Source organism: Pelophylax lessonae (assembly GCF_965119305.1).
Source record: "Pelophylax lessonae genome assembly, chromosome: 2".
In the NCBI taxonomy this organism is placed as follows: domain Eukaryota; kingdom Metazoa; phylum Chordata; class Amphibia; order Anura; family Ranidae; genus Pelophylax; species Pelophylax lessonae.
The window spans coordinates 128,928,663-128,951,534 of NC_138769.1; the positions used below are offsets into that span (position 1 = coordinate 128,928,663).

General features: G+C 45.3%; 1 protein-coding gene across 1 annotated transcript in view; it reads right to left on the reverse strand.

Moving 5' to 3' along the window:
* LOC309547253 (adenine phosphoribosyltransferase-like) overlaps positions 1–22,410 on the reverse strand; it is a 43,296-nt gene extending 20,886 nt beyond the window's left edge. Inside the window, exons 1-2 of the mRNA XM_082247080.1 lie at positions 22,267–22,410; positions 3,027–3,172 (exon numbers count right to left, since the gene is read on the reverse strand). Coding sequence (XP_082103206.1) covers positions 3,027–3,172; positions 22,267–22,273 — 153 coding nt within the window. The 5' untranslated portion in view covers positions 22,274–22,410. The remainder of the gene's footprint in view (positions 1–3,026; positions 3,173–22,266) is intronic.
* Positions 22,411–22,872: the final 462 nt, after the last annotated feature.

The window sequence follows — 22,872 nt, forward strand, 5'->3', positions numbered from 1 at the left end:
GCATGCCAGTGTAATAGTCACGCCAGTCCGTCGGATGCATTTTTCGACGGGAGGCATTATTCGACAGGACATCGGCAGTAAGTGGCACGTCATTACAGACGAGACGAACAGCACAGCACAAGTACCTGCTCATCACAGGCAGAGCTGCAAGACAACATAAGAGGCTAATCTCAGGCATCACTTTGCCAGCACAGGAGTACTATTTTCCTAGTGAATGGGAGTGGCTGGCTGGCATGGCTTAATTGGTTGCTCTCTATGTATGTTGTTTACTCAGCTCATGGCAAGTCCCTCCCACTTGCCAACCGATCAGTGCCAATACAGTGTCAATACAGTGCCCCATCAGTGCAATCACAGTGCCATCAGTGCATACAGAGTGCCATCAGTTTCAATACAGTGCCCCATCAGTGCCATCAAAAAAAGGCTTCAAAAAAGGGTGGGCTCGGGGCGCAGATGCTGAATATTTGCTATTGCCACACTGATTCTCCTCCCGTCCAAACAGGAAGCGGGTCCTAAGGCCTGTTTCCCAATTGGCCAAAGGAGAAGGCATCCTATTGACAGAGGAGGAGAGAAGAGACGGCCGCTGAGAGGGGACATGGAGGAGACTGAGGGGGGAAGCCGTCACCGCCTGTCAGTCCGGAGGAACAAGGTAAGTGAACTGGCGCCCGGGGGGATATGGTGTGTACTGGACTCTGGAGGGGGGGGGGGGGTCCGTCTGTCCTCCCCCAGACTGATGGAGAACCAGCCGCAACTGGTCAATACAGTGCCCCATCAATGCAAACAGAGTGCCATCAGTGCAAACACAGTGCCCCATCAGTGCAATCACAGTGCCATCTATGCCCCATCAGTGCAATCACAGTGCCATCAGTGTCCTATCAGTGCAATCACAGTGCCAAGAGTGCCTCATCAGTGCAAACACAGTGCCATCAGTGTCAATACAGTGCCCCATCAGTGCAAACACTGTGCCATCAGTGTCAATACAGTGCCCTATCAGTGCAATCACAGTGCCATCAGTGTCAATCTGACTTCCTGATGAATTGTAATTATCATGAAAGAAAATAATAGATGTTGGCGCCCTTTGGTGGGCACGATAAACTGAGTATTTCATTGGGCATGGCTATTGTTTTTTTTAAACCTTTTTTTAATACTCAATTTACACTACAAACCAGTTACATTAAAGTCTTAGTTCAAACTTACCAAAAAAACTGCCTGTGCAGTTAAGGGGTGTCTATAAAATAAGAACAAACTGTGCAGCTTTGACTAAAGTTGAAAAGGCCATTTATGTACCTCATGAAGCCTGAATAGAAAACTCCTAGGACGTTATTAAGAGCTGTCTGGCTGTTAACATTCTGCTCACCTTCACCGTCACAGAAGCGACCCTCAAATGCCAAGCTGAGAGCTACTGCATCAGGGGGGAGAGAATGCATTTTATCAGAGAAAGAGCGCACTCCTGTGATGAAGGTGAACAGTACCATCTATCAGTCTCTTAGCAACACCCTGGGAGTTTTCCAGTCAGGCTGTATGTAAATAGCCCACATCTGTAGCAAGGGCATTGTTCAACTTTGGTAAAAGCTGCACAGCTTGTTTTTATCTAGACACCCCTTATCTACTTGGCCTCCGTTCACATATATGCGGGTCCGGTTTTGGTTCAGAGTCCTGGGCAGTTTCCATTCAGTGGTTTAGGCATGAATTGGACAATGAAATAGTACCTGAATCGGACTGAAAAACACGCAACACTTTTTTTAATTCGCACCGCATCCGGCCCGCTTACAGGGCCGTCTTTTCCAATGGGCATGCCCGGTGGCTGCCCGGGGGCCCCACAGGGATGGTGGCAGTTACTGTCCCTGGTGGTCTAGGGCCCCCCCATTGTCCGCCAGCCCGGGCCCCCCCCCCCTTGTTGTCTGCCGGCGGTGGCCGTGGCTCGAGTCTGCACTGCACAGACACTGGTTGCTAAGGCCAGCCCGATTGGCATCTAGCAACCAGTGACGTTAGCAGAGCAGACCCATGATGCACAGCGGAGGAGGATCCTCCTCGTCGGCTCGTCCTCCTCTCCTCTCCGTCTCAGCGCCTAGAAAACTGGCTCCGCCTCCACCCACCTCCTCCCATGTGCAGCCGTTGTTAAAGGTAAGGCTGCCAGCCCAGCTGCCAGGCTGCTTGATATGATATTCTTTATTTTTTTAACTCTCTCCAATCTCCATGGCATGATCGACACAAGAGACAACTACCTGTCCTGGAGGCTATACCTTACTATATATTGGTCCCTGTAATATGTATATAGTAAGGTATATCCTCCAGGTAGTTGTCTCTTGTAGTATATATTGGTCCCTGTAATATGTATATAATAAGGTATATACTCCAGGTAGTAGTTGTACTCTCTTGTAGTATATATTGGTCCCTGTAATATGTATTCTCGTGGGTGATTGTGTAGGCAGGGGGCCCCAGTGCACTGCATTGCCCAGGGGCCTATAAGGCTCTTAAGATGCCACTGCCCGCTTATATGTGAACCGGCTCCATTGAAAGCCAGTCTGGTTCACATGGTATGGGAATTGGATGCAGTACAAAATGCATTCGAATTGCATATATGTGATTAATTTACTTATCGATCAACTTAGGTATAATCAGCACGTTGGCTTTTCAGCATGCCATTATTGCCATTGGCTATAGCCACTAGCAATAATCATGGTGTTCTCCCCGCATGGATGGCTCCTCGTGCCCCTGCCGGAAGAACACAATAGCTCAGTCACAACCACCCCTTGGATGCAGGAAAGAAAATCACATGATCTATGGCCTTCATAAATGAGGAAAAGGCTGGAAACCTTCCCTGCTCTATCCAAAAAGAAAATTAAATATTTTGGCTAAAACTGGCTTTTAACTGGAATACATGATCTATTAAAACTTTTTGGCAGGTGCTGTAGAACATTTACTGAAGAATGTCTTTAGTAAATGATCCATAAAGTGATTTTATGATTGCATAGTACACTTAACTGTCTATTCAATTTAGCAGTATGAAATAGTTATGAAACACCTACGTGCTGATTACAGTACAATCTTGATGGGTCAAGCCAGGCAAAGTTTGGTCCTTTTTCATTGGGAGCCATCAGTGACAGATACCAGCCAGGGGTTTTCTTTTCTGGACTTTTGAACAGATCCAAGTGGACAGCTGATGAACTAAAACCTACAAGGAAATTAAAGTTGCTTGAGTTTCTTGAAGTAGTTGTAAACCTCAGACCTGAAATATGAACAAAGCATTTCCTTTTTTTTTTTTTTCAAATAATTTTATTGATCATTTTTCTGTTTGTTGAAAACAAAGAATAAAGCGAACAATATTGAATAACATAAGAACAATGTGCAAAGCGAATATTTGGTGCACATAGATAATTAAAATAGCCAACAATGGCAGCCATCATGTAGGAGTATGCATAGTCTCAACAGAACTCATAGAAGAATAAAAAAAGGAAAAGGGGAAGCGAGTAAAGAAGGAAAAGAGGAAAAAAAAAAAAAAAAAGTAGAGGAAGAAAAAGGGTAAGGATCCATATTACAGCTCACCAAGATGAAGAGAGATAAAACGAGGGAAATGGTTTTGAGTAAGCGATGACTTTAGCGTGAAACACGTTACCTTTTATGTTCCTGTCATACCTGTGATGTGATTTTAAATACTTCAATAAAGTTACCAAGAAGTGCAGCAATATTCCGGGTTCCTGTTCACAACGTGAGAGAGTCGGTCACTCACTTAGAGCGGCATTTCTTTGGCTAAACGGGGGAGGGAAGTTAAGGGTAGGTCCTCCCGAAGATGCCATAGTTCCCAGACACGGTTGTGAGCGTCCACCCTGTCCCTTATCCTGGCTGTTAATTTCTCCATGAATTCTACGTCCTTGAACCCTGGTATAGAAAGCCTCAGGAGAAGGGAGGGGGGGGGGGGAAGCGTTTTTTCAGTGCAGTACTACAAGGCAGCGCGCAGCCATAAGAATATTATGTAGCAACTTCTTGGCATATCCTTCTATAGCAGAGGTACAGTTGGTAAACTTTTCTTCCAATAGAGGTTCAAATCTTATGTTTGCACTATAACACATCACAGAAATGTCCTCACCTCCCCTTAACATCACAGCTCCCCCTTTACATCACAAACCCCCCTTTACAGCAGTCCCAGTGTCCTCAGTTCCCCTTCATGTCACAGTGCCCCATTACATTGGTGCCCCCTTAAGCATCATAGCATCCCATTACATTGCAGCCATCTTTACATCATAGTTCCCCATTACATTGCAGTCCTCTTCAAGTCATAGTTCCCCTTTGCACAGTGCCCCATTGGACATCACAGTGCTCCATATAACAGTGTCCCTTATCACAGTACTCCTTTACACATTACAGTTCCCGTTTACAACGCGTCCTTTTTACATCACAGCGCCCTTTGCAGTCATTTTCCCCCCTTTCCTCCCTTAAACCACTGTCTTCTCAGTTCAGCCTTCCCTGCACAGTCCCGCCAGGGCACTTATCAGCCTGGTTGTCCTCTCCTGGGTCTCCCACCGGGATGCCGAGGTCATCCTTACAGTGGGCAGATCTGGATGGAAGGTTGGAGCTGTCAAACTTATGTGAACAAGCATGGGTGACGCATCCAACACATGCTCTCTATGCAGATCTGCAACACCTCCTGCCCACTGTGAGGATGATAGCGGCAGCCAGGCCAGAGACCCAGGAGAGGACACACAACTGGTGAGTGGCAAGACCATGGTCCGGACAGGAATGGGTCTGGGCCGAGGTCTGCCATTTAGTGATCCCAGTTCTTTTTACTGTGCACTTGTGTCAGGAATTGGTTCACCTGCTGGTGGCACCAAGGATCCCAGACCAATAGGCTGTAGTTCCAGTATTCACCAGCGGTGGTCTTTCAGCAACCTGAAGCTCATAGTAATCAGTCATCACCTGATGCTCGTTGCTCGAAGTTGTATTAGGGCCCCTTTTACACTTGTGTGACTTGTCCTGCAACTTGGGACTGCAAAGTCACATTACAAGTCGTACCCTATGATTTCCAATGAGTACCGCTCACATCTGTGCGACTTCAAGTCACAATGACTTCAAAGTAGTTCCTGCACTACTTTAGTCTGACTTTGATGCGTTTTGAGGTCCATAGCCCTCACATTACACAGGCATTTCTTCAAGTCAAGTCAAAATCGTGGCAAAAAAAAAATAAAAATTGTGACAAAAATCACGTGACTTTTAGGTCACACAAGTGTGAAAGGGGCCTTAGTCTTTTCTGTGTGACTTCATCTTGCCTTGGTGTTCTGCCCCTGACCTGTACACGGATCCTGATCCTCCCCCTGCCTCCTTCCTTCTGTTCCTTTGTACCCTCTCCCTGTTCTGGCATGCACTTTGCTCTCTCTGCCTGATCTCCTGTGCATGACCCTAGCTCCGATACTGATTACGCTTCTTGGCCATATCCTACTGTCTGTAAATATTTGGTTTAGGTAGTTGTTTATTATTTGTTTAGTCACTCATCAGATTCTCTGGTTTTGGTTAATATGGTTCTGGTATATTGAGGTGTTTATATTGTTTTTCCATTTTATTCTTAATTACATTATTTATATATCATATTTGTGCCTGGTGTTCTCCATGCAATTCCACACATTTCTGGTTAAACCTCTCTTTCACAGATACCAGCACTCGGTATCCGTGACAACTTGTCTTAATTAAAAGCACTAAGTGCCATTTCTGTCTGTCGCTTTTTTCCTCTATCAGCATGAATGACTTCTGACAGTTTTTCCTGACACCAAGAGAAAAATGGTGACAGAGGAGGGGCCTCCAGCAGATTGACAGCCTCAGGTCTGTTCCTGTGAGCTGTGTGAAGGGGAAGGCGGGGGGGGGGGGTCTATTCCCTCCAATCAGCTCTGTGTTCTCCTTACTGAGCTCCACAGAGTCTAACTTTAGCTCTCCGCCCCCTTTTTTCTGAACTCTCAGCCAAGCTTAAAAATTCAGCACTTTGAACAGATGTGGAAAAGAGAAGACTGCAGATAGACAATAACAATTCTATGTTTGAGGATTGTTTCATCTCTGTGTATCACCTGAGGCCAGTATGGGTATATGTAAGGGTTTACAACCACTTTAATAATTATAGCTTAACCACGTAATGACCGCCCACCGCAGATATACTGCGGCAGGCAGTAGGGGTACAATCATTCGCTCAGCCGCCTGTAGGGGGCGAGCGTGCCCCGCCAGAGGCACGCTCCCGTCCCCGCGCGTTCACAGGCATTTCCCGCGCGAGTGACCAGCGGCTCCGATGTCCGCCGGTCACTCGCGATCTCCCGCAGGAGAGGGAGAAAGGCAGACGGCTGATGTAAACACAGCTGTCTGTCATTCTCCCTGATGTGATTGCAGAGACTATACGATCCTGCTATGTAGGATCGTATGTCTCTGTGGTTACATCACAAGCCACGCCCCCCCCACAGTTAGAATCACGCCCCTAGGGACACACTTAACCCCTTGATCACCAATAAAGTTAACCCCTTTCCTGCCAGTGTCATTTTGACAGTAACATTGCATATTTATAGCACTGATTACTGTAGTAATGTCACTGGAACTCAAAAATGTCAGTCAGGGGTCCGATCTGTCCGCCGCAATGTCGCAGTCCCACAAAAAAAAAAAAAAAAAAAAAAAAATATTGCAGATCGCCGCCATTACTATTAAAAAAGAAAAAAAAAAAAGACTAATCTTTCCCGTAGTTAGTAAACGCAATAACCTTTGCGCAAACCAATCAAAATACGCTTATTGCGATTTTTTTTTTACCAAACATATGTAGCAGAAAACAAATTTGCCTAAAATGTTAGAAAATTTAGATTTTTACTTTTTTTTTTTTTTTTTTTGAGAATTTCAAATAAAGAAAAAATGTGAAAAATATTTTTATTTTTTCAAAATGGTCGCTCTTTTTTTGTTTATAGTGAAAAAAAAAAAAAAAAAAAAAAAAAATCGCACAGGTGATCAAATACCACCAAAAGAAAGCTCTATTTGTGGGAAAAAAAAAGGTCGTCAATTTTGTTTGGCTACAGTTTCGCACGACCGTGCAATAGTCTGTTAAAGTCACGCAGTGCCGAATCGCAAAATAAGGGCCTGGTCTTTGAGCAGCCAAATCCTCCGGGGCTTGAGTGGTTAAGGAATGTATTTATGTTTAACATTGTCAAGGGTCATTTTGCTAGGAGTTGTGAAAAAAAATGTTATTCTTACTGAAATAATTAACTTCTGCGGTTACCAAGAATACACACACAATGGAGAATGATCCCTGTACAAGTTAATGAAGATGTGAACCCATTTTCCAGCTGTGAAGAGAGAGCACCTGTAGAGTAGCTTTTCTTGGGGGGAAAAAAAAAAGCAGCAGGCTGAGAAAACCCATTCAGGTGGAATTCATTTTCCCCCAAAAGTGTTCAACCTGGCTTGACTAGGACATCTCAAATTGGAAAGAGCTAATAGAAAAAAAAAAATATTTCCCATACTCTGCAGGGCTGGGACAAGGAAGATGGGAGGGAGTAGGGGCTGCTGCCCAAGTGTAGCATTTCATGTGTGTTGGGGATGCCGTGGGGCGCGCTATATCCTTTTCATCACAGGAACTTACAAAAAACAGTAGAGGGGTGCAGAGAACGTTCCAACATTCAGCACTAAAAGGACATCTTTTGTAGCTAATACTGTCAGTTCAAATGATCCCTGCCCCAGTGCCCAACTGTACAAAGTATAATCCCACTTGAATAGAGTGAGAGAGCAGTGTGGAAGCGTGTGATTGGGTAGTACTGCCACTGCTTGGGGTTTTTATTGCACCTACTGACAAATGCCGGAAATTGAGATTTTTTTTTTTTTTCAAATCAAGTAATTTTTTTCATTGAGAAAATAGAAGATATAAAATTTACATACAGTCAGTTACACATTTATAACCAAATCAAGCACTACTCAGAACTTTTACCAACAAATGGAAACCATAGTAGCGTCACACAAGGAAGGAATCTCTATACATATGTTATGAGATATCCATCATATTACCGGATAGCTTATTGAGACATTACTAAGAATTCAAAAAAAACATAACCCAATTAACCACTTCAGCTCCAGAAGGTTTTACCCCCTTCCTGACCAGGCCATTTATTGCGATACAGCACTGCGTTGCTTTAACTGACGATTGTCGTGTTACACTGTACCCAAATAAAATTGATGTATTTTTTCCCCATAAATAGAGCTTTCTTTTGGTGGCATTTGTTCACCTGTGCGGTTTTTATTTTTTGCACTATAAACAAATAAAGGAGCGACAATTAAAAAAAAAAAACCCAATATTTTTTACTTTCTGCTATAAAACATATCCAATAAAAACATTTAAAAAAAAAATCTAATTTCTTCATAAATTTAGGCCAATATGTATTCTGCTACATATTTTTGGTAAAAAAAAAAAAATCCCAATAAGCTTATATTGATTGGTTATAGCATGTTCAAACTATGGGATAGATTTAGTGACTTTTTTTTTTTTTACTAGTATTGGCGGCGATCAGCGGTTTTTAGCGGGACTGCGACATTGCAACTGAAAGTGACACCAATACAGTGATCAGTGCTAAAACAAATTTGCGTTTGCTGCATAAATGACACTGACAGGGAAGGGGTTAACCCCAGGGGCAATCAAAGGGTTAAATGTGTTCCCTATAAGTGCTTTCTAACTGTACGGGGAGTGCTTTGACAAAAGGAAAACAAAGATCCGTGTTTCTGCTTTTCCATTTTCCTCTCTGGTAGAATGGCGGTCTGCCTTTCTACAAACAATCGCCAGGTTCCCGGTGGACATCATGTCCCCCAGACCAGCTGATTGGCTCCCACTGTGTCCAATCACAGCAGGAGTGGGGCTCCAGTGGCACGCGTGTTCCCCAGAGCCAAAGAGGATGATTAACAGGTACATGAATTTGCGCTTAAGGGCCTTCCTTTCGCAGTATATGTACGTGGGGCGGTCCTTAAGCAGTTAAACAATCAAACTATCCAGAATACTATATAACCAACAGTAAAGCAGCGCTTGCAATAATACAAATGACAATCATAAAGTATTAATTATTCATGTTCAAAATATAGTGCAAAAAAAAATCTGATGCAATAGTGCTTAAAAAAAATTGTCCATAAACTGTGCAATTCCTTAAAAGTGCTAAAAAAAAAAAAAAAAAGTCCATAAATGGTGCAATTGTGCTTGGTAATAGAAAGTGCTTGAAGTGCCTCAAAAAGGTGCTGGGGTGCTTCAAACCAATCAAGCAGTGCAGAGTGTTTCACTCCCTTCCTGTATCCCTACTCACCAGAAACAATGGACCCTTAGCTGTTTCAGTCTGCCGGTCAGATAAGCTTGAAACTAGTGAGATGAGACGCAGATCCACTTGATGTTGGTACTCTGTCACTGTAGAACGTCTTATACCGATTCTTAGCAGCTCAAAAGAAACAGACAGCCCACATAGTGAAGTCCATAAAGACAGATGTTTTATTGCGCATAAAATCATTTACTTACAAAAAATTCCATGTGTAACCGGCATGTAGAAAAGACACAGCACTTCCGGGAACGCCGACTAGCGTGCGTTCCACGGATAACAGGAAGTGACGTCAATGGTTACAGCGTACCCAGAAATATGTCAACGCGTTTTGCCCCGCCTTCCAGGGCGTCATCAAAAGAACCGGAATACTGCTTGTCAATCTTGGAATACCAGTACAATCGGCTATATTCATCTGTTGTGTTACTGTGTTTACATAAAAAAAAAAAAAAAAAAAAAAAAAGGAAAACTTAGAAGTTTTCCCTTATGGTAATATATGTTCTAAACCATAATTTTTATGTGTGATTTGACAATATTTAAAGCTGTAGTAATCTGTCCAAAACAAGCCGTGGGGTGCTATTCTTAGTGTATCTAACCAACACTACCAGATATTTCCCATTTTTTTTTTTTTGTGCTCCAATATCTCACTAGTTTAGGACATTTCCATAGCATGTGAAAGAAATCACCAGTGTGTATTTGACATTTGGGGCAAATAGGTGCTTCCCATCTACCCCAGGCATGGAGCTGAATTGGAGTCCTATAAGTTTGGTGTAAAACAAATACATGGGACAGTTTATGAGCTGCAGACACCGATACTAGGGGACCAGTTGCCAGTATTTGTTCCCATTGTTCTCCAACATTGGGTACAACATCTCTTTCCCATTTCTCCTCTAGTGTGCTACTAGTTTTAGTGCAGGCAAATCTATGTTATGACTCATGGTTAACTTGTGGATCTGAAATTGGGTCAGATTTACTGCAGGTCAGGCTGGATGACTCACAGATGCTGGTCTCTGGTACCCTCTCCCCACCTTGATTATGGAAGTTAGGAGAAACTTCTAGAAGTTAGAGGGCTGGTGGAGAAGCAACCAAGTGGGCTGGTAGTTCCTGCAGGCAGTGGAGCTGGGATCAGTGTCTACGATGGAGTTGGAGATACTCCTGTATGCAGCCTACAACACAGGGGGGCTACTTTCTAAAGGGACTGCGAGTTCCTAGTCCTTAAGGGGCTTTTGCATTTTTGATTATCAGAGACTGTCAGTGTCCAAGGAGGAAGGCAGGAATGTGTATATACAGTGGCTATAAAAAAGTAATCACCCCCTTTAAAATAACATGTTGTTGCTTTGCAGCCTGAAATTAAGACAGACGCAGTTTTTGTTTTATTCAGCTGTATTTACTAGTGCAACCTAGTGCAACTTATACCAACCTTTAGTCTGTTGGGATAGGTCTCTACTAACTTTGCACATCTAGACTTTGCAAAATTTGCCCACTCTTCTTTGCAGAACTGCTCAAGTTCAGTTAACTTGACTTCATTATTTTTTCTGACATGTTGGCGTTCTTGCTTTCACTTGGATGGTATAAGTTGCACTAGTGAATTCACTTTGATAAAACAAAAAAACTGTGTCTGTCTTCATTTCAGGCTGCAGAGCAACAAAATGTTTATTGCTGCAGTCAAGCTGGGCATCCCATAATTCCTTTTCCCCATCCAATTTATCACCCCTAATAGACAACAAAAGCCAAGCTCAAAGACTGTTCCTTGTATCTGGATGAGAGTGGAAAATGCTTTTCACCTGGCTGTGCAGGAGTGGGGAAACCAGTTATATGCAGCCCTGCTGGGGTAGTGCTACAGTTATAATAAGGCTGATTTTCCACCCACTTTCCCCTTAGCGTCCCTTGCAGTGTATTAAAAAAGTACAGCAGGACAATACAGCCTGCTGAATGGGCTTCCCAACTCAATGCAATGCAACTCAATGCATGAAAACGTGCTTTTGTGTGGCTCACTGGGAGTGTTGGGCCACACTTCAGACCCTCTGCTCTGGATGTTTTATAGATTGTTTAGTCCTCCATTGAAAACCACCTTGTTGTGCTGCCTGCTTCCCATTCACATGCCTCCTTTCAATTGCTTGCAGGTCTTTCTCAACCTGCAGGTCTATCAAGAAAGTGCAGCGCTTCTCATGCATGCGCAGTAGGAATCCGGCTGTGAAGCACCAGGAAGTCTCAACTAGCTTCCCACATCTAAGATGGTGGTGCTGGGGACCCAGACATCTCAAGTCTCCCGCAAGTCGCGGGAGACTCCCGCTTTCCGCCCTGAGCTCACGGACACCCGCGAGCTCAGGGCAATATCCCGGCTGTGTGTGTGAGTCAGATTACTCATCGATGCAGGCAGAAGAGTCAGTGTGTCAGCTGTCAGCAAGCTGAGCCTGCACAGAGAAATCACGTCGGAGCCGAAATAGATCCGGCTCACAGGCGGAGTGATATGAGTCATGCACTCCGCCTGTGGGAGGAGCTGCAGAGAGCAAGCAGAGGCTTTGCTCTCTACTACAGCCACATCTTATACTCCAGGAGGCATTTTGGCGCGGGACCAATCATCGTGACACCCCACTCTGTGACAGACAGTGACTGTGACTGAGAGCAGCACCAGAGAGCCAGCACCTGAGACCAGTACCAGCAAATGACCAGCACCAGTGACCAGCACCAGTGGCCAGCACCAGTGACCAGGCCAGTACCAGCACCAGTGACCAGAACCAGCACCAGTGACCAGTACCAGTACCAGTGACCAGCACCAGTACCAGTGACCAGTACCAGCACCAGTACCAGTGACCAGCACCAGTGACCAGCACCAGTGACCAGTGACCAGGCCAGTACCAGTGGCCAGCACCAGTGGCCAGGCCAGTACCAGCACCAGTGATCAGTACCAGCACCAGTGACCAGTACCAGCACCAGTGACCAGGCCAGTACCAGTGACCAGCACCAGTGACCAGGCCAGTACCAGCACCAGTGTCCAGGCCAGTATCAGCACCAGTGACCAGTACCAGCACCAGTGACCAGGCCAGTACCAGCACCAGTGTCCAGGCCAGTACCAGTACGAGCACCAGTGACCAGTACCAGCACCAGTGAACAGGCCAGTACCAGAGACCAGTACGAGCACCAGTGACCAGGCCAGTACAAGCACCAGTGACCAGTACCAGTGACCAGTACCAGCACCAGTGTCCAGTACCAGCATCAGTGTCCAGCACCAGTGACCAGGTATACTGATTACATTTCATTTTATTATTCTCTGGTAGTGTTAAATTGGAAAGGGGGGGGGGGGTGCAGCGCAGGCGTGCGTGGGGGGGGGGGGCTCACCTCCCTGAAATGACTTTGCCACCTCCCTGAAATGAGTTTTTGCAGGTTGGGATGTCTGGGGACCCAAAGACTGAAGAAGAATCAGACTGGGTGAGGACAGATGAGGATCCTTGGACAGGTAAGTGCATGATTATTAAAAGTCAGCAGCTATAGTATTTGTAGCTGTTGTGACATGGTTAGTTAGCTCTCATGGTAGATGCATTTATACAGTGAAGCCACGGCAGACAGGGACTATATTTAAGAGCCTGGTAGCCAATATTATTCAAATAGCTTCAGCAGAATACAAACACTAGAAAATACCAAGTCACCTGGCTCATAAGCTCACTTAGCTTCAACTGCAGTACCATGCTGCACCTCTTATAAGTCTTTCTAACTGTGTTGCCCAGCCCTCCTGGATACTTGGCTCTCTAGCCTTTAGTCACAGAGCCCTGCAGCATGGCCCACCTTTGGCCTATAAATTGGGGTTCTCCTTACACCCAGATAGGAGCCAACCTGACTCTGGGAGCGAGACCCGCTGTCTCCTGGCTGGGCACCTCTGACCCCATGGTGAGACCCTCTGTCTCTTGGCTGGTTACCTCTGACCCCTATGTGGGACCCTTTGTCTCTTGGCTGGGCACCTCTGACCCCTCTGTGAGACCCTGTGTCTCTTGCCTTCTGGCTGGGCACCTCTGACCCCTTAGTGAGACCCTGTGTCTCTTGCCTTCTGGCTGGGCACCTCTGACCCCTTAGTGAGACCCTGTGTCTCTTGCCTTCTGGCTGGGCACCTGTGACCCCTTAGTGAGACCCTGTGTCTCTTGCCTTCTGGCTGGGCACCTGTGACCCCTTAGTGAGACCCTGTGTCTCTTGCCTTCTGGCTGGGCACCTGTGACCCCTTAGTGAGACCCTGTGTCTCTTGCCTTCTGGCTGGGCACCAGTGACCCCTTAGTGAGACCCTGTGTCTCTTGGCTTCTGGCTGGGCACCTGTGACCCCTTAGTGAGACCCTGTGTCTCTTGCCTTCTGGCTGGGCACCTGTGACCCCTTAGTGAGACCCTGTGTCTCTTGCCTTCTGGCTGGGCACCTGTGACCCCTTAGTGAGACCCTGTGTCTCTTGCCTTCTGGCTGGGCACCTGTGACCCCTTAGTGAGACCCTGTGTCTCTTGGCTTCTGGCTGGGCACCTCTGACCCCTTAGTGAGACCCTGTGTCTCTTGCCTTCTGGCTGGGCACCTCTGACCCTTCAATGAGATCTTCGTTCTCTTGGCTTCTGGCTGGGCACCTCTGACCGCTCAGGGAGACCCCCCTGTCTCTTGGCTTCTGGCTGGGCTGTCAGTCAGCAGTCCAGGGGTTTTGGTTTTGGTTATTGATTTTGGACTTTGGATCGAGAAGGGAATAGTGGGATACTCCAACTGGAACTATCTACATTTGAGAAGGACAACTTTCACTTGGCCTCACCAGGATACTTGTGGAAGTAGTAACACTGCTTTAACCATACTGCCACGGGTATGGAAAGGGTTAAGTCTCCTTGCTCTGTCTCCAGCAACAGACGTGATGAACTACATTATCTTCAGAACACTCTCTAGCATCCCCTTTACAGACACCCATCCACTGACTCTTCTAGCTGAAGGGATGGCCTCCCTCAGGACAGGCCCCTTGACACAAATCTACTCACTGTATGCAGATTTAGATCCTTTCCAGTGTCTCGCTTCCAGTCAGCTCTGCAGGACCTCCAGGTTCAGTTCCTCTGGAGTTTCTTGAGGTCACGCCCGTTCCAGCCGGCGCTCCCCCCGGATGCTCTTTGGATTTATTGAATATCATTTACAGGAACTGGTGCTTTACTTACCAGTAAAAGTTTCCTTGCTATACAGCAGAATAATTTGCATTCAAGCTACCTGGCTATCCGGGGTGGTTGCATCCTATTATATACTTTGAGGGACTGCTGAACTTGCCTCTTTCGGGACTTGTTGATGCACAATATCCAGCTACATATTTCGTGACCTTACCTATACTGTCTAGCCTGAATGGACCAAGGACCGTGTTCCTAAATACCCCCCCCGCCTGCTTTACACACACCCCTCTCCCCTGTGTTCGGAGTGTGTTTTTTGTCGGCATTTGTCGAACAGCTGCTCCTTTTTTGTCTGCCTCGCGGACTCAGGCATCGGCACCTTTTTAATACAAAACAGTGCCTTTGTGCACTACGCTACCAACATTCCTATATTGAATTGCTCAGCTAATATTTAAACTCCTGAAGAAGCGCTAACCGCGCGAAACATGTAGAGTTTGTTTCTGACCGAATTCAATGTACAATTACCAAGCCTCCCTATCTCTACCGTCGATGGACTTACTCACAAGCTCTATACCATTCTATCAGAAATAGCCTCAGGGCTGTTCTACAACCTTCAGTTTGTATAGATCCATCACAATATATTTGGTCCATGTAGATGGTTTTAGAGGCCATGGTTACTGAGGTTATATATGCCTTTTTAAAATGTATGTCTTTTGAATTGAATGTGATTGTCTTTTGATTTGTTTTTCATTTTTGCACCTGTGGTGGTACACATACGCATATATGTTTTTTAATGATTTTTCAATAAAATATTGTTATTTTTACGACGTAACTGTCTGGTTGTCAGTGCCAATAAAGTCCATTGCTCGTACCCCCTCTACAAACATTTTGATCAGGACGTGGCACGTATTAATCTAAGTGTCCACAGTATCATCCTGTGTTGACACTATTTCCCTTCTAATCAGTTCCTCTCTACTCTTTAGAGCCCTCAGGTCGACCACCTGAGGCTGCATGGCCACCTCTACAGAGGAGGAGGCAGCTGCCCCCTCCCACCGGGACTCCGTTCTCCAGCTGAAAGACCCTGAGCTCTTGACATTTATACAGTATCCAATCCCGGCATGCACTTTCCTCTGCCAATCACCAGGACTGTGCACTCATTTGCCAGGTTTCCTCCCACTGTCCAATATGTCTCCCTATTGGATCAGTGTGAAACACTTCAGACAAACTGAGCTGCACCTGAGCACAATGAGCAGACATCACTAGCAGATCCTGCTCTCTGGTAGGCAGAGAGCAATATAGATTTATCTGGAAATGCTTCTGGTAAGCAGAAAAGATCCAAAACTATACTTTCTCTAGCACCTACCTAGGAGGATGATACACATAATAAAATATTTAGCCCTCAGTCACAGAAGTACGACTTGAGGCACGACATAGCATATACAAATCGATACAAATCGTACCTGAACTAACATCTAATTTGTTTCTATGGCAGTCTTAATAGATAGGATTTCAAGTAGTACGATTTGAGAACTGGTTCATGGATTACTTTTTCAGGATTTCAGCACAATTTCACTGCCATAGACCATAATGTAAATTGTGCTGCAAATCGTCCCTGTGTCCTAATCAGCACCACTTGAGCCTGAGCCCTTGTTCACAGCGGCGATGCATACTTGCTCATTATGCCTTTGTCCTGCAGGGTTTTTTCTTTTTTTTTCGGTGAGGATACAACCGCTTTAGCATAACTAGAGGATGATCAAATGAAATGGAATCAGTATACAGAGGTTTACTTCTTGTGAGAGATATTAAAGGAACACTCTAACCACCATGACCACTTCAGTGATTTGAAGTAGTCATGGTGGTAGGAGTCAGAAACACTGCACATGTTGGGATATTTACAATTATGTGCTGGGGAATAGTTGCACCCCTAGCACATGTGACTTAGGCAGCAAGAAAATGTCATGTCCTTATTCATATATGTATGAGCAAGGACATGACATATTATGACAAAAAACACAACTAGTTATTAAAAAACATTTTGCAACAATTTACACACGCTAATGAACATACCTTTTCTACTTATTTTGCAGACTGCTGGTGGGTACTGATGGTGGGTAATGCTGGCGGTTACTGCTCGTGGGTAGTGCTGGTGGGTACTTCTGGTGGTTACTGCTGTTGAGTACTGCTGGCGGGTATGCTGGTAATTCTCACAGGTATTGCTGGCCGGTACTGCTGGTAATTCTCACAGGTATTGGTGGTAATGCTGGCTGGTAATGCTGGCGGGTACTGCTGGTAATGCTGGCGGGTACTGCTGGCTCCGCTCCGACGAGAATGTGACAGGAGAGGAGCTGGAGGAAGCAGGGGCTGCAGTAGAGAGCAGAGCCGATGCTTCCTGTTTAGCTCCTCTCACAGGCAGAGTACATTTCATATCACTCCGCCTGTGACAGGAGCAGGAACTACACAGGAAGCACCGGCTCTGTCACTGTGCTCCTAAATGTATAGAATGCCCAGGAGAGGGCAGAGCAACGATGTACATAGCTGGTAGTGCATGTCTGTGTGATATTGGGGGGGGGGGGTAAGACACAGTGTAGGTGAGGGCAGAGATGTAGCATTACCTGTGCCCCTTGCACCCTACCCCTGTGCCCACCAGTGCTTTGCCTAGCTTACCCTCTGCCCACTTGTGTCCTCTTAGCTTTTGCTGTGCCCACCCTGCACCATCGTGTGCTCTCCATATCTTACCCTGTGCCCACCCTTTCTACATACCCGCTGTGCTCTCTCCACCTTATCTTTGCCCACCCTGCCCCTGTGCCCACCTGTGCTTTAAGCACCTTACCTTGTGCCCTCCTTAACTGGTACCCACCCTCCCCATGTGCCCTCTGCACTTTACCCTGTGCCAACCTGTGCTCTCTCCCACTGCACGTGGGCCCACACAACCCCTGTGCCCTCCCCACCTTACCCTATGCCCTCTCCTCCTTACTGTGCCCTCTCCACCTTACCCTGTGCCTACTCCTGTCCCCTCAGGGCTGGATGTAAGTGCAAGCTCTTGTACCCAGGCTCTATAGGGCTCCCAGCTGGTCATGCTCAGATCAGACATCTCCCTCCCGGCACAGAGCTGGCTGTTTGTGTAATAGTAGTGATCTGCCCCCTCCTTCTGGACCAAGTCTCCCCCTCCATAAGGCTTTGTACTATATACACGTGCACCATGATTATGTGACAGAGACAAGCCGCGCTGACGCACCGTGGCCACTAGAGGGTGCTGGAAGCGAGTGACAGTGCTGATTCCAGACGTGATAGACGATGTGTGTCCCTGGAGGTGTGCTCCTCCTATCCATCACACAGGAGACCCGAAAGACATCCCAAGTCTCCCGCAGCAGCCGGGAGATTGCACGGCACTTGCGGGTGTCCGTGAGCCGCCAGCCAAAGGCGGGAGACTCCCGCAAGTCGCGGGAGAGTTGGGATGTCTGTATATGTATATATACTCACACACGTATGTGTGTTTGAGCTTTGGGGGTGCACACCCTAATGCAATAGGCTGCGCACACCTATGGCTCCAGTCCTCACTATATCATCACACATGCATTATTTATATTGACATACATTTTATTACTCTCTACAGAGTGTCCTTTAAGACACACATTGTTTGTGTTATCTTCATGCCACTGCCACAGCTCCCGGGAATAAGTCCCCCACCACGTCTTTGGCTCCCAGCACCCCATTTGGAACCTTTAGCTGACTTGTGAGTAACCAGGGGGGGGGGGGATTCTTTACCCCCTTTCTTTTTCTGTATTAAACATCAGACTACACACACACACACATACACATATACTTTATTGCAGATACAAGTAGATGTACCCTGCATCCGCTCCTGATGAGTGGAAAGAACCCACAACACACGTAGAGCCCCTTTCGATGCTACGCTATTACTACCATCTGATCAATTACAATCATGATCCATCAATGTAATTTTTATATTCTTTAGAGGAGGTCTAGGTCACTAACCACACACACCCTCGGGCTATTCGCAACCTTAGAAACAGAACAGATACCCAATTGTAAGTTATACTTTCGAAAGGATATCTAGGTTTGCTTACTTATTGGATATACTGTTGTTTATGTATATGTATCCTTTCCAGATACTTGAATTGTGCCTACTCCTGATGAAGTGACTTTTTACGAAACGCGTTGAGCCTAATAGGAGGCAATTTTAACAATCGCAAGTTTCATCATGTATCCAATTGTCTATGATCTCATCAATTCTCCAATATATGTACTTATGTCAATATCTACTACTAGGACAATATTTTATTACCTTGTACTATTGTTATGGCTTTACTATATCATTCATGTTTATACCAAATGTATTGGTTACATGTTTTTATCCAGAGGTATTGGCTTTACCATTATTAGTCTTCAGATGTTTCAATAAATTTATTCATAAACAGCATTGAGGACGGGATCAGTAGTTCTATATCAGTTTTTGCAGAGGACACAAAATTGGGCAGGGCAATAACTGCACAGCATGAAGCAGATATCCTACAGAATGACCTGGACAAAATAACGGAGTGGGCTACGACATGGCTAATGAGGTTTAATGTGGAGAAGTGTAAGGTTTTGCACTTGGGGACTAAAAACATAAAAGCACAATACACGTCAGGGGGGGAACCCTTGGGGGAATCAAAAATGGAGAAAGATCTGGGAGTCTTGGTAGAGGATAGACTAAGCAATAGCATGCAATGTCAAGCGGCAGCTGCCAAAGCCAGCAGAATATTAGCATGCATAAAGAAAGGGATGTATTCCAGAGATAAGACTATAATCCTTGCTCTTTATAAAACTCTGGTCTGACCACATCTGGAGTATTCTGTCCAGTTCTGGTCGCCAGTCCTCAGGAGGGATGTGTTGGAGCTGGAGAGGATCCAGAGAGGGGACATGATAGCAATTTATAAATATCTCAATGGTGATCTCGGCATAGAAAAAAAGCTATTCAGTCATAGGGAGTGCATGAGGACTCGAGGGCATACATTGCGATTAGAGGAGAAGCGTTTTAACCTCAGGCAACGTGGGGGGTTCTTTACGGTTAGAGCTACAAGATTGTGGAATTCTCTACCACAAGAGGTGGTTTCTGCGGGAAGTATGGTGGCTTTCAAAAGACTCTTAGACGTTACATCTCAAGGATCAGAACATTCAGGGGTATGTGAGGCGATTACGGCCACACACACCTACACAGGTTGAACTGGATGGACTATTGTCTTTATTCAACCTCACCTACTATGTAACGTACGATTTCTATATATTTATTTGTTTTTCCTTGTTTACAAACTAATGTGTCCATATTCATTATTTTCAAGCTGGTCACATCTCATACAAAGTCTCAATTTTCATTTGTCTCTTTGTTTAGGTCACTAACCACACTATGTTGGTGTGGCGATATGTATGTCTCTATATGTATCGTGTTATTAACGAGCAATACTATTTATTCACTGTATTTTGTTACGACTCAATATGTGTATATGTATTGATAAACGTGATATCGTATATCTATTTTTTTTATCACTTCATAGCCGTGTGCTTCATTTAAAGTCCCTCTTATCTGTACCAGGGATGGAGGCATATGACTCTACTCAGTCATTGCATCATTTAAAGTGGAGTTCCACCCAAAAATGGAACTTCCGCTTTAAGGCCTCCTGACCCCGACATGTCACATTTGGCATGGCATGGCATTTTTTTGGGGGAAAGCGGGTATCTAGATATGAGAGGTACCCGCTACACTTTTTTTGTAGCTGCTGACTTTTGACCACTTCTGGACCGGAAGGATTTACCCCCTTAATGACCAGGCCACTTTTTGTGATTCGGCACTGCGTTATTTTAACTGACAATTGCATGTGATGCTGTACTTAAATAAAAATGTATGTTTTTTTTTTTCCCCCACAAATAAAGCTTTCCTTTGGTGGTATTTGATCACCTGTGTGATTATTTTTTGCTACAAGCAAAAAAGAGCGACAATTCTGAAAAAAAAAAAAAAAAAAAATTATATATATATATATTTTACTTTCTGCTATATAACTTTCCCAATAAAAAGAAAAAAAAATCATTTTAGGCCAATTTGTAGTCTGCCACATATTTTTGGGAAAAAAAAATCCCAATAAGTGTATATTGATTGGTTTGCGCAAAAGTTATCGCGTTTACAAACTAGGGAAAGATTTATGTCATTTTTACTAGTAATGGCAGCCGATCAGCGATTATTAATGGGACTGCGACATTGCGGCGGACAGATCGGACACCTAACTGACATTTTTGACACTTGGGGGGGGGGGGGGGGGTAGACCAGTGACATTACTACAGTAATCAGTGCTAAAAATATGCACTGTTACTGTAATAATGACACTGGCAGGGAATGGTTTAACACCAGGGGCGATCAAAGGGTTACATGTGTTCCTAGGGAGTGCTTTCTAAATAAGAGGGACACAGAATCCCTGTGTTCATAACTGACAGAACAGCGGTCTGCCATGTTTACAACAGTAGACCGGCGTTCTGTCTCTACGGGGAGCGATCACGGGTCCCCGGCGGCAATCGAGGGCGCCAAACCCGCTGATCGGCTTCCCCTGTTGCTAATGGGCACGTACGTGGTCCCGGGAAGCAACATACAGTTACGTCATTTGGCTGGACAGAGCCGACCTGCAGCAGTAAAACGGCAGCGGATGGTCATTAAGTGCCAGTTCGCATGTGATTCGCACCGCTCTGCTATGCAAATCACATGCAATGTCTGTGCATTGTGAATTCAGCCATACAGATTGTAAGGCTGAATTTGCATCGCATTGTGACAAGTCGCACAGGACCCTTTTTTGGTCCGCACCAGAATCGGACCGCATTGGTCACACCTATGCAATCCGATTAATGTCCGAACTGACAGTTCGCACAACGATATACGACAATCTGGGGGTGTCATTAACTTTGTATTGACACCCCCAGTGATTCACATAGGGCAGTGTGAACTGCCTGCAAGTCGAGTGCGATGCGGGAACCCGCAGTGGATTTGCAGGTTTCCCACATCGCATATGTGTGAACCGACACTAATAAACACAAAAACGGGTGGAACTCTGATTTAAAGCCCCACTTATCCCCCCTTATTATCCCCTCTCATAAATTAGTAACAAATCGTTACAAATCTCAGAGAAGTAATGCTTGAAGTCAGGCTTTAAGTGGCGGTTCACATTGGTGTGATGTGGGAACCCTGCAATTCCACTGCCGGTTCCCTCATCGCACCCGACTCGCAGGCAGTTCACACTGCCATATGCAAACTGCTGGGAGTGTCAATACAAAGCTAACGACACCCCTAGATTAGTTTGCATATCGCAGTGCGAACTCTCAGTTCGGACAGGAATCAGATTGCATATGTGCGAAAACCCATGCACATCAAAAAAAAAAAAAAAGGGGTCCTGTGCAACTTTGGTCCGAATGCGATGCGAATTCAGCCATGCAATCTATATCGCTGAACTTGCATTGCACAGACTTCGCATGTGATTTGCAGAGCAGTGCAATGTCTGACATCACTAGTGTGAACCAGCAATTAATTGCACTACTTAAAATAGTACTCAGTGTAAACACAGGCTAAAGGCTCGTCAGGGACAGACATACGTAGTCAGTAGTGTCAGAAATCAGCCCATACTCAAACACAACAGGATACATTCCACTTAGTGACTCAGCAGATGCCACTCATACACTGAAATATTTGTGATGAAGTCCAATAGCAGAGTCCTAAACAGCCAGATCCTCAATCAAGTTTTCTAATCTGGGTGAAGGCAATGTGTTTTTAGCTGTATTAGTACTGTATTTATGTAGGTAATACACTGTCTACAGAAGAACAGAGCTCTCTCCAGCTTACCTGGCATTTTAACCTCTGAAAAGTTTAGCTTAAGTCCAGGGTACTTGTTATCCTCCTTGTAACGTCTCTGTTACTCTGCCTGGAGCTAAATCCAGCCACTTCTATAAGGGGAAGCAATAACAGTGGAGAGCGTGTTCTTGGAGCAGCCCCCTCTATTTAACTGCCAAACAACCTTTGGCCCTAGCAACACATGATTGAAGGAAAGTATGCTGGAGGAGTAAAACAGGAGGCTGGGTGGTTTGGGTGTTCCCAGATCAACAAAACAGAGAGTGTTTGAGTCTTGCTGAACCAATTACAAATCTTATAAACAAGATGAGCTCCCAATCTGCTGATGAATGGTGTATGATGTGCGTGTTTGCTAGGATTCTGCAGTTGTATGTCAGGCCTATGCATATCTGCCCAATAGGATTTCATATACAGTTAATGGATCTATTGTATTTCATTTGGTTTTATTCTACAGATTTGCAATCTAGCTAGTTTATATATAAAACCAAAGGCAGAAATAACAATTAGCCCCCAATGAATGTGCTAATTGCAATGAGACCTGTAACTTCAAGCAACAGGTAACCCCTTTGTGGCGGCGACTCCCAGCCCTTTAAGAGGTTC